At 40.3% G+C, this 13,937-nt stretch overlaps 1 protein-coding gene across 1 annotated transcript; it reads left to right on the top strand.

The window, feature by feature from the left end:
• Positions 1–2,455: 2,455 nt before the first annotated feature.
• tnk1 (tyrosine kinase, non-receptor, 1) lies at positions 2,456–13,834 on the top strand. The gene is made up of 14 exons (XM_040009829.1): positions 2,456–2,763; positions 5,577–5,755; positions 6,370–6,440; positions 6,552–6,725; positions 7,760–7,912; positions 8,006–8,283; positions 8,418–8,544; positions 8,717–8,863; positions 8,994–9,088; positions 10,168–10,410; positions 10,762–10,829; positions 11,479–11,921; positions 12,632–12,727; positions 13,352–13,834. The coding sequence occupies exons 2-14, from the start codon at positions 5,593–5,595 to the stop codon at positions 13,487–13,489; spliced, it is 2,196 nt and encodes a 731-aa protein (XP_039865763.1). The 5' UTR covers positions 2,456–2,763; positions 5,577–5,592; the 3' UTR covers positions 13,490–13,834.
• The last annotated feature ends 103 nt before the right edge of the window (positions 13,835–13,937 follow it).

Below are 13,937 nucleotides of genomic sequence, written 5' to 3'. Positions count from 1 at the left end.
TGAAGACTATTATATTTCTTTCTGCTTCTGGTCTTTTCAGTTCAGACGTGTCATTTTTCATTTTCACGGTAATGATTTGTCCGTGTAGAGTTGCAAAACACAAGAGCTTGTGAATGTGAGAACTTGTAAAAATTAACTAAAAAACATAAATATATGAGTCAAATATTTTTTGTGTGTAAATAGCAGTCTACATATTACAAAATATTTTTTCTGTAACTCATTTCAAAAATACAAGTTCACATATACGAGCTCTCACACTGTTCAACATATTTATCTTCAATAAGTCATGTTTCCCCTTTATTTTTATTATCTGTCTCTTTTTCATCCCCTTTTGTTTGTTGTTCTGTGTTTTGGATGGATACTGCCTGTCTTGCTGTGATATGAGCTTCCAGCCAAGCTTGTGTCGTATAAATGAGAGTTATGCCCAGTGTAACAGAAAACCATCAGATTTAGGAGAACAGGAAACATCTCTCAAGATTCAAGATTCAAGAGCTTTATTGTCAATACAGTAGTATACACAGTATACAGTGTACTGAAATGCTGTTTCACCCTAAGCCCCCCCTCCATGGTGCATTTATAAATATATAAGGGATATATCCACACACACTTCCTGTCAGCCTCTAGCCTGTCATCACTTGCTGGAAACAACACATTTCTGTCTAAATACACGTGTAATGGGTTATTATTGTCCTGCATGACTTAAGAAATTTTATGACACCATAACTTGTCATCTCATTATGTCGTAATGTTTCCATTGTTTGTCTGAAGCTAATGACAGGAAAAAAAACCCCAAACATATTCCTGAAAGAGGTCTAAGTCATCACAAGCCTGTTGTGACTGTTAAGCCGTAGCCGAGCTGGAAGCGCTTGAAAGAAGTGGTAACAGATCTTTTAGGGCGATCATGTGTGCACGGTCCTATGATAGGCTGGTCCACTGTCAGGGTTGTATAACCGAGGCAGGCTGGCAGAGAGGAGTAAAGTAGGAGAGACTGTACCAGGAAGTGCAAAGTTCTATCTGTGTTGCCTGCTTTGCATTCAAATGCAACTTGAGAGGCTAAAAATCTCGTCCAACTGGTTCAGCAACAACAGGCATGGAGGAAAGGAAGACTGAAACGGAAAACCATCTGTGACACTTCATATGACTCAAACCTAATAGCAGGTTTAATCCATGCTCAGTCTTGAGAGTAACACAATGGTGTTAATTACACTGTAGTAACAGTTTGTACTCTAGTATTCATTAACTTAAATTAATCACAACACTATTCACGTGGAGTGGTGTTATGATTCAGTATGGTCATTTCCTGATCAAGGCAAGTAATACATTCAGTAACACAGTCAGAGATTCAAACTAAAAGTAATTTAACGACATATTAATTAAACCTTCTAATCTTTTTGAAAGTTGTCTTTTTTATATTTTTATATTATTTCCATTATCATTATAATAATTATTATTATTCATAGGAAGCATCTAGCCTAGCAGTTTTTGCCAGGCCTATGATGCTTTATCATGTATGGATAATTCATCTTGTGATTCTTAATATCCTCAGTATACAGTGACAAAAACTTGGTTGTTTACAAACTCTTTACCAAAAAAGAATATTTATCTTCTTTTCAAGCTATAGTCAATGTCTGATCAAAAGTAATCACATTACAAGCAGTACATGTATTAGTAAGACAACACACATCGACTGAACCAAATTCTGTCACATATGCAAGTTTTGAGAGAATTAAGTTACATACAGGCAACATGTGTTCAATGTGGAATGATGATTATTATTATAATTATTACAATCAACATCAGCTAGAACTGTTTAAGCAACTTACACTTTTCTGAAACTTTAAGCAGTTTTAGCTGCCTAATGTTTATCTGCCAATAAATTGACCTGCTCTTAAGTGCACATAAGCTAAGTGCACATAAGAAAAGCTATTAGCTTCAAAGCTAACGTTAAAATAGAATGAGCTAATATTTTAACTAAAATAAGACAGACTTTATTTTGCTTTATCAGCTTCACTAAACTGTCGACCCTTATATATTAGTTTTTATTTAGAGATCGTTTTATACAAATAAACTTAATGAAAACAGTTTTAGTTGAGCTCAAACCACTGTAGCAGATAAAATATTACAACTTAAGTCATTTTAATATAGTAGCTATATAATTACATTTTCTGTCTAAAAAATACTTACAAGTGATTTGATATTTATACTTAAACATGAAATCATGTTGTTTAGTAAGTATTCATATAGCACGTTTAAATGTGCTATTGATTTATTTCTCTATTTATTTTTTACAATAAAATTAAGTAAAATAAAGAACTTCCCAACGATTGACACATTAATACATTTACATCACTCAGACAACATGGGGTGAAGCCTGACTTGGTTATTCTAACCCTTTCAGGTTTACTCTCGTGTTCAAAGCTCAGGTGAGAGGAGTGACGGAGGGGGTGTGGTCTAGTGAGGTAAAGGAAAGAGGTGGGGGAGGAACCCGAAGACTTACAGGTAGATGACTTATCCACTTGTCTCCGGGAAACACAGTAATATCGGGCAAACCTGTGAGTAAAAACACCCCGGATCTGTCACATGGTGATTTAAGAAGAGCGGGTTTCGGGCTCAGACAGAAGCTTTGATTTGAAGCGAAGCACCGTCGTCGACGTCGTTACAGGTTTCACCGCAAACATGGAGCACTTGTCTCGAAGCGTCTGTGGTTAAGAGAGAGCCACCAACCGGCGACTAAATCGTTTTAACAAGAACTCAATAATATAAGTAAGTTTGCAGAAATTGTTTTTTAATTATTATTATTATTATTATTGTTATTATTATTATTATGAAATGTGAAACTGTGTATGTACCTTTTGTAATCAACTGTCATTTCCTTTGTAGAATAATTAAGAACAAATTCTGAGAGTTAATGTCTTTGTTAAAGTACTGTGTAGTTTACTTACATGTTGCTTTTATGCTAGCGTGTTTCACTACATAAAATACGCCACTTTTTAGTAATTTTTTACATTTATTTGGCAGCTGTGTTTTCAATACAGCTACAAAATATATAATCATTGTATTAAAATAGATGCACGCAGCTTACTAATAATTAAACCGCCAAGCTATTTATATGGCAGATCCAGAAAGGCAACTAATATAATGCCACATAAACTACATTATCTTTTTTCTCGGAGTACTCTTTTTTTTTTTTTTTTCCAGTTATTTGTCTACTTACACACTGTACATATTAGTATGCTAACTAATTACTGCTTTTTTGCCCAGGTAAGAAATTTAATCTCTTAATGGACATAGTGTCCTTTTTTTCGGAGGCACACCCTGCACCCTTTCAATCACAGATCAGAGTGTCTGTGGACTATAATTTTTCAGTCACGACTAAAAATATGCACTTTCTTTGGAAAGTAATCCTCTTCTGCACTTCCTTGTCGGTTTCATCTTGATTCATTCCTAAGTTGCTGCAGTGTAAACATATGCACCTGTACTGGATATTTGAAGTTGGGAAGGGAAAAAAAGCTGCCTGTGTGATTAAAGGTGGGGGAGTGCTACACGTGACTGTTGAGCCACATTAGACTAACTTCATAGTTGAACTCCTTGGGTTCACGTGCCATTAGACTGAGAGGAGATTTCAGCAGCTGGGCGACAGGTTAAATATTCATCACTGTGTACACAAAGACAATGTTTACCGGTGTGCATTTTTGTGTGTGTGTGCTTTCATTAATTAACTAATCTGCAGGGAATTGAGTTGATTTGAACTTGCAGTAAGTGCTCATTTAATTGGGAGTTGTCCCCAGAAAATTTAATGCAAGCCCAGGCTAGTACCCTCTTGCACCCTTTGCATGGCTGTTAGAATGAGGAAAACTAAGTAGTTGCTAAGTCTAGGTGTTTTTGTTTTGTTTTTTCCTCAGAAGAGCTGACGGGGAATGTTGAAGGCCTTCCCTGTCTCATTCCTGCTCGGCTTAGTTTGGTGATAAGCAAGTGTTTTATGGCGGTACAGTCTTCCAGTGAACCAAACAGCATGGCTCATAAAAGAAGAATTTGCTGACATTTAACATTTCGTTTCTTGTAGTGAGGAAGTTATTCAAATTCACACACTCCTTCTGTTTCACTCACAAAGAGCTTCAAAACTATCAGCACTAACGACGGTAAATTTGAACTAAATATGACCAGAGTCCTTATATCAGTCGCAGTCATGCAACTGTTTCAGAGTTATTACAACGCACATTATCACTTCTGCAGTTATATAAATGCTGTGCGAACAGGATCCGGTTAGACTGGTGCCCCTAAACCTCAGACAAGCTAAAGTTTCCAACTGTGTTTTTCACAGAGCACCAGGATCGTTGCCTATGAGGTTCAAAATTAGTCACGCACAAGCGTCGACTCGTCTTTTTATGAGGTCCCATTTTGAAGGCTAGACTGGATGTGACTAAGAAACTGAGGGACAAAGCGGCAAGGTGGCAACATGTGCATCAAAAGTCAGCCCCAGATTAAAGTAGACATGAAAGACTACATGTATAAAGGCTCATTTACACCATGGAGCCCTGCTTTCGAGACTGTCACAGATCTGACTCTGTCTGTGAAGCTGGATTTAAGAAATAAATGTTTAAAATGGAAGTTTTTAGAGCATGTGTAACGCCACCTAGTTTAAGTAGAGAACATGACATCACTGGGTTGGTTGGTTGCTGCTAATATTTTACATGAGCTAACTAGTGAACAGTAACTAATAAAAAGCAGTTAAAAGGGTCATTTCTGTGCTGCTCCTGGCTGAAGCAAAGAGTTTTTTGTTAAAAAAAGCAAGGATAGGCTGTTCACATTCACTCTCTGTCTCCAAAGCAGTAAATGGTTCTTCAGTGTTTGCTAGCTGCACTCAAACAGGAAATCCACCTGTTAGCTGTAGTGTTTGGGTTTGTAAACCACTTTGTAAATGACGAGTGTGGAGGAGAGCCTGTTTGAGGCAGGTGCACTGGTGGTTCAGCAGACTGTCGAGCTAGAGTCCGATACAGATACTTTTTCGTCGTTGTGTCAGGTGTACTGAGCGGTCCAATCAGGAAGATGTGACCAGCAGTGTTTTATGCAGTAATGTAGTCTTTCTTTTCCCGAGCACATCTAAACAACTTACAACATAACGGCTTACTACATGCAAATGTTGAAGACCATTCCACGTCAGCTTCACTCTTCAGACTCAAAAGCCATGTCCATCTTTTAGATACAGACCTTGGTCACAAGTATTTATTTCTTTTTCTTTTTCTATGCAACGTCATGCTGGTATGTGTTTGCGGTACCTTTGTTTCATTTTCACTTATCTGCATCTTCCATTACGTTTTACCCTACTATGTCTCTTTGTGACATGATTTGTGTATCTGACGAAGTGTGAGCCATATGCAAAAATAATAATGATTTTCTGTCTGTCTGTCTGTCTGTCTGTCTGTGAGCTTTTGGTGTGATATCCTCAGCTCTCTGGATTTTTGGTCCTATTAAGAATTTTCCATCGACTAAAACAAAATTAGATTTTCCAGGAGAAAGAAAAACAGGACAGAAATTCTCTCCACTGTCTTATAACCTCTGACCTATAACCCCAACAGGAAGGTCAGCCAGGTCATGGTGATGGACCAGGACACTCAATGGCTATACCAACTCCTAGCTGAAGTCCAGCTGGAGAAGTTTTACCTGCGCCTCAGAGATGGCCTCAATATCACTCGCATTGAGCACTTCGGCTACGTCAAAGAGGCCGATCTGGAGCAGATAGGAATCAGCAAACCTGGTGAGCCTGATCATCTTCTCTGATCATTCATCCTGGGTGTAAATAAATAGGAACCGCTCCCCCTGACTGAAAACATTTCCCCTTAGGCTCAGTAATGGAGGTATGGTTAGTCACAAAAGAAAGACGGGCTTTAAGTGGCCCTCAAATAAAAGCATTGTCCCCTGTTTACCTGCAGTAATCAGTGTAGGCCTTATTTATCGATGAATTTAAAACCTGTTTGCATAAAGAGTCTAACACAAAAGAAATCTTTCTCTTAGCCACATCTTCTGGCCTCTCAGACTTCCCCCTAATTTAAAATAATAAGAAATGTTTTCTAATGCAAATGAATTCACTTTGTTTGCATGCTTAAGTTAATATGGTTAATAACAGCTAAGATTATTAACATACAAGCGCTACTTAGTTTTCAACATACTGTCACACAGAGCAGCAACTATTGCATAGGTTTATTATCAATTATTATTTGAAAATTTTACAGTTATTTATTTAGCGTGTACCATTTCAGAAGGGTGTAGAATAAGGAAAGCAACAATTACTTACTGAGAAACTGCTGATTTAAATATATTTCATATACAGTCACAGAAAATGCAAACATGTCTGTATTTTCTTTCTTGCAGGACAAAGAAGACTATGGGACGCTCTAAAACGCTACAAGTCGAGCGTGCGCGTGCGGTCACGGGTGCCGAAGGTCCAAAACACTTCATTTGCATTAGCTTTGTTATGGAGTGTTATGTGTTAACTGTCTTTCTTAAGCCTGATATTCAATTTGTCATTTTTATTGATTTAATGATGCACACAGGTGTTCAGTGGGGAGCCGTTAACTGGAGGTGGTCAAGCACAGGGCCAGGAAGTCGGTGTCCGGGCTCTTCCTTGTCTTATCCAAGACAGTGAGCTGATTCTGGCGGAGAGACTGGGCTCTGGGTCATTTGGGGTGGTGAAGAGGGGAGAGTGGCATACACCCACTGGAAGAGTGGTGAGAAGCCGTTTTACAGATCTGCTGGACTTTCTCTATAGATGTTGTCAGACCGGAAACTGAAGTCGTGACCAAAACTTTTGGCAGTGGCACAAAGTTTGTCTTTAACAATTAATAATTGTTTTGGCTTTTACAAAGATTCCACAAGTTTTAAAAACTGTTATTGGCCAATGGTTTTGGACAGGACTGTTTACAAAAAGGTGGACATAATCACCATAACATCACTCCAATTCATCCATTGGAATGTAATTGTGTTGTGCAAGGTCTTGCTACCTTGCTAATCAAGCTAGCAAGCTTGGTTAGCCAGGTACATCCACTGGCTAAAGTATAACTCGCATAGTACACTCACAAAAAACTGGAGCACATACTTCTTTAGCAGACTGTTAGTATAATTAATCACATAGCATTCCGTGTTAGTCAGGAAGCTAAATTAAAAGCGCTCCAAAAATGACTCAGTGAAGGTCAAAGTTTGCTCATAGCGGATAGCGATAGCTGCCAGAGTAAACATGTGCTTGTCAGTCAGAGAAGCCATACTCCTCAGTTTAAACCTTAATAATGTATAAATCTGTGAGTTAAAAAAAAATCACCCTCTGTGCCACCGTTATAAAGGGAAATAATTGACTGTGTTTGTGTGCGTGCGTGTGTGTGTGTGTGGTGGGGGGATCCTTAGAAGAACTGCAGTTTATGGCCCTTGTGTATAAACCTAACTTTTTTGCCACTTGATTGCACCTTGCAAACCAAACTTGCTAAGGTTAGTTGATAACTTATCCTTCCATCCTTACACCCTAGATATTGTTAGCCATTGCTTAAAAAAACAAGAAAAGAAAGAAAGAAAATACCAGCAGGTGACTTCAGGGTAGCACAGTTTACCTTTCATGTTCTTTTTTTTTTTTTTTTTTTTTTTTTTATGATTATACCCTGGAACAGTAGGCGTGTACACACCAGCTGCCTCCCTTTGGCTTGTTAAAGTGAGGTGTCGGTCTGTATGCCTGATTAAAACTGAGCATCTGTCTTTATCCCCTTCCTCTCCTCAGTTGGCTGTGGCAGTTAAATCGCTGAGGAGCAGTATGTCGAGGCAGGCGGACACACTGAAAGACTTTCTTCAAGAAGTAACCGTCATGCAATCTTTAGACCACCCCAACATCATACGACTCTATGGTGTGGTGCTCACACAGCCCCTCAAGATGGTAAACTAGAAATAGTTCGTTGATCTATTCAAACTACTATGTTTTGTAGGAGCCGGATTTCTTTTAAAAATCCTTTTTATTCTTTTTATCTAGGTAACAGAGCTGGCCGCCTTGGGCTCACTTTACGACACCCTGCGTGCACGTCAGTATGAGTTCTCTCTGGTCCGCCTTTGGCTCTTTGCTATGCAGATTGTGTCAGGCATGGAGTACCTGGAGAGCAGGAGATTCATCCACAGGGACCTGGCTGCAAGAAATGTACTGCTGGCATCCAAGGATATGGTGAAGATCGGGGACTTTGGTCTGATGCGAGGCCTGAACCAGGAGAAAGATCACTACATCATGTCGGCACACAGACGGATACCGTTTGCATGGTGGGCAGTTGGGTGAAATTTGAAGCTTGAGTGGGAAATAATTAGAAATCTTGTTAGAGTCACAACAGATTCTCACTAATAACACCAATAACTCTTTCTTTTGCTTCTGGTTTGTCTGCCTCCCTTCTCTCCAGGTGTGCTCCAGAGAGTCTTCGCATCGGCTCTTTCTCCCTTTCCTCAGACGTGTGGATGTTTGGTGTCACTCTCTGGGAAATGTTCACCTATTGTGAAGAGCCTTGGTTTGGTCTGTCGGGCCGGCAGGTAAGCACTTGTCAGAACACTGACGCCATGCTTTTTCTGTATTTGTGTGCATGCCGACAAGGTATTTGTCATTCATGTTTGGAATGTGTATCACCGCCCTTATGTTGTTTGTTTTTCTGGCATGCTCTATGACTCAGTGTGTTAGCATCACTGACATTCACTCTTCAACTAGATATTATGGCGGGTAGAGCGGGAGGGCGAACGCCTGGAGAAGCCACCTGATTGCCCTCTGGAGCTATACACTGTAATGCGAAAGTGCTGGGCATGCAATCCTGCAGACAGACCCAGCTTTGCCCAGCTCAGCGCGATGGTGGCGGAGGTCTGAAGCTTTTCTTGTCCTTTTCATTTCAAATCAAAGAAGAGATTGCTGTTCTTGCCTCATGAATATGCCTGAAAGTCTGCACACTTTTCTGCACGTCACATCAATTCTTTCCTGTCTTCCTCCACAGGCTAAACCCAGAGAGGTGCAAGCAATAAGAGAATTTGCAGAACCCAGAAAGCTCACACTTTTGCCCAACGACCTTGTGACTGTCATCGACCACAGGTGGGTGAGCGAAAGGTGGGTGGGTGGGACGAAAGAGGAGTAAAGGAAAAACTTTAGCTCGCACAATGGACCTTTGTTGAGATGAGACGGGGATTTGAACCAGCCCGCTCTTAAAGAGACATTCCACTCTTGGCGAGTCCTCGAATGCATTTCACTTTGCTGAACAGGTCGAGCAGCTTTGAAACTCGCCTCCCTGTGTTGTTTTTATTTTACGTAACACGTCTGATGGGTCTATTGGTATTACCTGCGTCATGATTAGTCTTTTCTTCCACCAATCTGGTTGAATATAAATCTGAAAAACTTCATGAAGTTTGTTGTTTCCGACACAAAAATCTACAAATAAAGGTATTGTAGTCATGCAGGGAAAGGCCAAAGTTAAATAAGATTATCACACAGCAAGTATTCTCTTCAGAAGTGACTGACAATGCTGGAAGTTAAGCCCACTGATGTAATGTAACTCCTTACGTGATACAGACTGCCGTGACATGGTATCCAGGCAACAATAGTGCTTTTGTAGTATAGTTAAGTTTTATTTATTTATTTGTTTACCACGGGTTTATTGTGACGTCTGCAAACAGAATGAGTAATGGTCCAGTTTCACTTAACCTCACTTTGTTTAGCAAAGCGAGTAGTTAATGTAATCCCATGGAGTGTTTCATATTACATCATTATCAGAATTTTATTATATTTTGTTTAATGGAAGCATAATCATTGTGCTAATCATTATACTGTTTTTTCACTGTAAATGACCACCAAGTAAGCTGATTACACATAACTCTCAGCTACTTTAGAGGGAAGCTTTATGTCAGTGGAAGGCCTCATTTAGATTTCTGCAGGGAGCCTGAGATGTAACCTACATAAGTGGCCAAGGTCATTGCCAGCATTATTTGTTAATTACCTCGTGGGCTTGTTTTGGTTTTATGTGCGGTGCCAGCTGATAGAAACAAATAAAATGCTGGGATTTTTTTTTCTACTGGGACCCCAACTCTCAGTGGAAGTCATTTATTTTACTGACTTCTGTTTGGCATGTAGGAAATTCGTTTCCTTATTAACCAGTTGTTTTCCCTTTCTTCTTGCAGTCTGGAGCTGAGTGAGTGGAGGGGGCAGAACCAGAGGACGTTGGCCATCGGCTGGTTTCCTGCAAGCCTCACTGTCCCATCACTCCCCTCAGCTGCTGCTGCAGCTGCCGCAGTGTCCTCCGGCAGCTCCGGGCCTAACCCTGGTGGCTACATCTCAACCCCAGTAAAGGGCAGTTTGCAACACACCGGGCACGGAGACGTCAACCCTGAGCGCTCCTGGGGAACGCCTGAGAACCCGGACGAGTCAGTGATAACCCTCATTCACTCCTCCCTAACGTTGTTTTTTTTTAAAATATCTTTGAGTCTTTAATAATTTTGGGGTGGTTGCTTCTTCATAATGTGTTGACCAGATACAAAATCAGGTCAACACATCAGGTGAAAAAGAGGTTTCAGTGATAACTCTCAGAGTTATTCTAACTGACAAGTTTTGTGTCCTGGAAAGAAAAAAAATGTACATTTTCATCTCAGGTCCCTGAGTCACTGAGTTTTATTGTACAATGATAAGCACAGCACTCAGCTGTTTCCTGTTTTTAGTTAATATATTTAAAGATGTAAACTAAAGATGTCAGTCTAATGCGTTTACTGTGGTGACAGAGCTGGTGGCGGCTGGAGGTCAGGACCCAGCAGGGAGAAGGAGGGATCCAATCTGCAGAAAATGGCAGGTAGGAACTAAGAATACATGTGGGTTTAAAATGTAGTGATCAAAACAACCAGGTACAGCTCTGAGAAATACAAAGTCAGCATAAAAAATAGAATAGACTGTCATTATGTTAATATTGCAGGGTTTTTTCCAAGGCTGAAGGCAAGACTTGATCATTTCATATATATGTGTTATTATATTTGTACAATTATGCTTTCATTTATTTGCAAATGCAATCTTAACTCTTAAAAGTTTAGACTTTTATAAAGCTTCAAATTCATGTCAGCCAGAAATTGCTCACTTTTGTTTAGCAACTCTGCCCCCTGGTGGCTCAATCAGGAAGCTTGGTAGGAGCTGGAATGCGGAATAACGGTGCTGTCCAAAGAGGACTGTGTTGAATGCATGCATGTTAGATTAACTGGGGATTCTACAGACTGGTGATCTGTGATAGCTGGTAGATGATTGAGCACCACCACAACCCTGAATTCAATTAGCAGTAAAGGAAATGCATGTATGAAGGGAAAATGATTAATGTGTGAACTAATATGTTGGTTTTCTGAAGAGCAATAAGCAGCACTTGCCCTGCTTTTTGTCTTAACTGTCTGACTATTGTATAAATTTAATCTACTTGATAGTTTTTACACATTAAAAATATTTTTCTTTGTCTTCAGCTATGACTAGGAGCCTGGAGTCAGTCTTAGGTGGACATCGGCCCCGAGCTCATACAGTAGGGGTGTTCAGAGTGGATCAGCACGGAAAACTCCTTCCTCCTGTGATGCCGACTCACAGTGCGGTGATGCAACAGGATCCTCGTCGGCTGAGCGAGGCTAGTATCGCTGCCCCTCCTCGACCGCCACCTCCCAACCTGAAAGCGCTTCGAAAAATCCAAAGGATTAACCAAGGCCAGGGCAGCGCGTTGCCCCAGCAAATGGTTCCCCCTACACAACCCCAGCCTCAGCAGGTTGTTGGGGGTTCCAACCTCGCCAAAATGGCCCAGCTGGCACGCTCTACCCCACAGCTGGATGAGTACTCAGACAGCAGGGAGAGAGATCGGGAGCGAATAAGAGAACGGGAGAAAGGGCCTCAGAACACAAAAGAGGGTCTCATTGCACAGGCAAGTGATGCGATTCCTACAGATCAACATGATTTTTATGCCTTTTTATAGTGATAAAACTGAATTTAGATAAAAAGTGAAGGTCAGTAAAACCTGTTCGTGGAAACAAACGCTTACCTGAAAAATATCGCATGGTATAAAAAAGAAAACATTTTATATTCAAACAAAGCAAAGGTCAACTTCACTGTGACATCATATATTGTGCAAAACTCATTTTCTGGCTATTGCTGAATCATAGACAGTATAAAACATGGGCATAGCTTCTGCTTTTAAAAAATGTGCAAGTGTCTCAAACCTGCATTATATCTGAAGGCCAACAGATGGCGGTAGCTGTGGTTGCAAAACCAGTTCAAGTCCACATCAGCTTTTTAGCAACCAAGGCTACGTTCACACTGCAGGTCTTAATGCTCAATTCCGATTTTTTTTGATCAAATATGATATATATATATATATATATATATATATATATATATATATTTTTTTTTTGTCTGCTCGTTCACACTACAAATAAAATGTGACAGCAAACGCGCTCCTGTGTGAACCCTCAAAGCGGCCCGCATGCCACATAAAAGGACAGAAGGACAAATTGCGGCCATGTTTCACCAATTAAATTCCTTCAGAGTTTACACTGATGTAAACTACAGCTTGTCTGGTTGGTAGTAATTCCAGTTTTCCTGCTCACTGTCTGCTGTTTTCATTGCTCTGTTCAGATTATGGAGGCGGTACATGGCGTGACCACGGACGAGGTTCATAACGCACTTCAACGAAATGACTGGAACCCAGTACGAGCTGAACAGCAACTAAAGGTCAGACCATCAAATTAAAATTAATTTTTTTTTAATCGCACTTGCCTGTACCTGTTCTGTGAAGCTAATGATAAAATATGAGCCAAAGGAATCCAGTTTATACATGTAAAATATAAATGGCCATCAAGGGAAGTCAAAACAGTATATGTACGATATAAGAGACAAAGTAATAATGTTAACATATACTGCTTATCCAGCATACACATAAACGGTAACAGTAGTCAAAATATGCACATTAATACAGCACAAGTCTTGTCACAGAAGTAGGTCGCTCGTCCCATAGATTTTGTATTATGGCAGCTATTTATCGTCTGGTTTGTGCACTTAATGCTAGGACATCACAGGGCAGCACAGTGGTGAGTTTAATATGTAACCAACAGTAAATCTGTGTCCAGAGTAGCCCTACCAGGAAATCCAGCTGTGCTTTACAGGCTTGTTCATGCATGTTAAAGAAATACTTATTAACTATAAACTTACCATCAAGTATTTAAAGAGAGGAAATCTGCAGTCTGTGTACATGTTATATGCAGCTTACGATAAACTGCTGCTTGTGTTTGTGCTGCTTCCATACCCACAGTGGGTTTTTTCTCCTTCTGAACTTGCTCCTCTTGTTTCTCTCTGCAGATGGAGCAGCTGTACTCGCTGAGCCTCTGCTCCAGAGAGGACTGCGTCAAAATCCTCGCCAAACACCAGTGGAACCTGCAGTTTGCCAGCCGCTATCTAATCCGAGTGACGACCAGCGACAGGCCCGGCCCGCCCTAGAGGGGTTGGCCTCTTACCAGCCCAGACAGAAGAGTCTGAAGAGATTTGAGGCAGCCACTGTGGCCGACTTTTTCCGCACCATCGTGGTGTAACAGTGACACACTCCAACACTTGGAGCCCCTCAACTACAGGAGCACATGAAAATAGAAAAATGAAGGCAGACAAAGACAAAACTGACTAATATTTTTGAGAAGCTTAGAAGAAACATGACATGTGATAAAATGACATGATGTGGTGTTATATAGCACGTCTTTTGCACATAGGTTTTCTGTTTTAATACATTTGTACATATTGTAGTAGAAACTTTGTTAAATAAAACTGATCTCTGGTGGCCTGAACACAGGATCTCAGCTCTGTGGCTCTTTAGTTCTCTAAGAGAGGCTCTGACCTTTGTCCTACTGCCTGCTAAGATTGACCCTGTGTACACCGACACGCTACAACTGGTTTA

The sequence above is a fragment of the Simochromis diagramma genome, unplaced genomic scaffold (assembly GCF_900408965.1).
Source record: "Simochromis diagramma unplaced genomic scaffold, fSimDia1.1 OVJJ01000274.1, whole genome shotgun sequence".
Lineage (NCBI taxonomy): Eukaryota > Metazoa > Chordata > Actinopteri > Cichliformes > Cichlidae > Simochromis > Simochromis diagramma.
The sequence above is the reverse complement of the archived record's forward strand: the minus strand, read 5'-3'. Positions and strand labels throughout refer to the sequence as shown.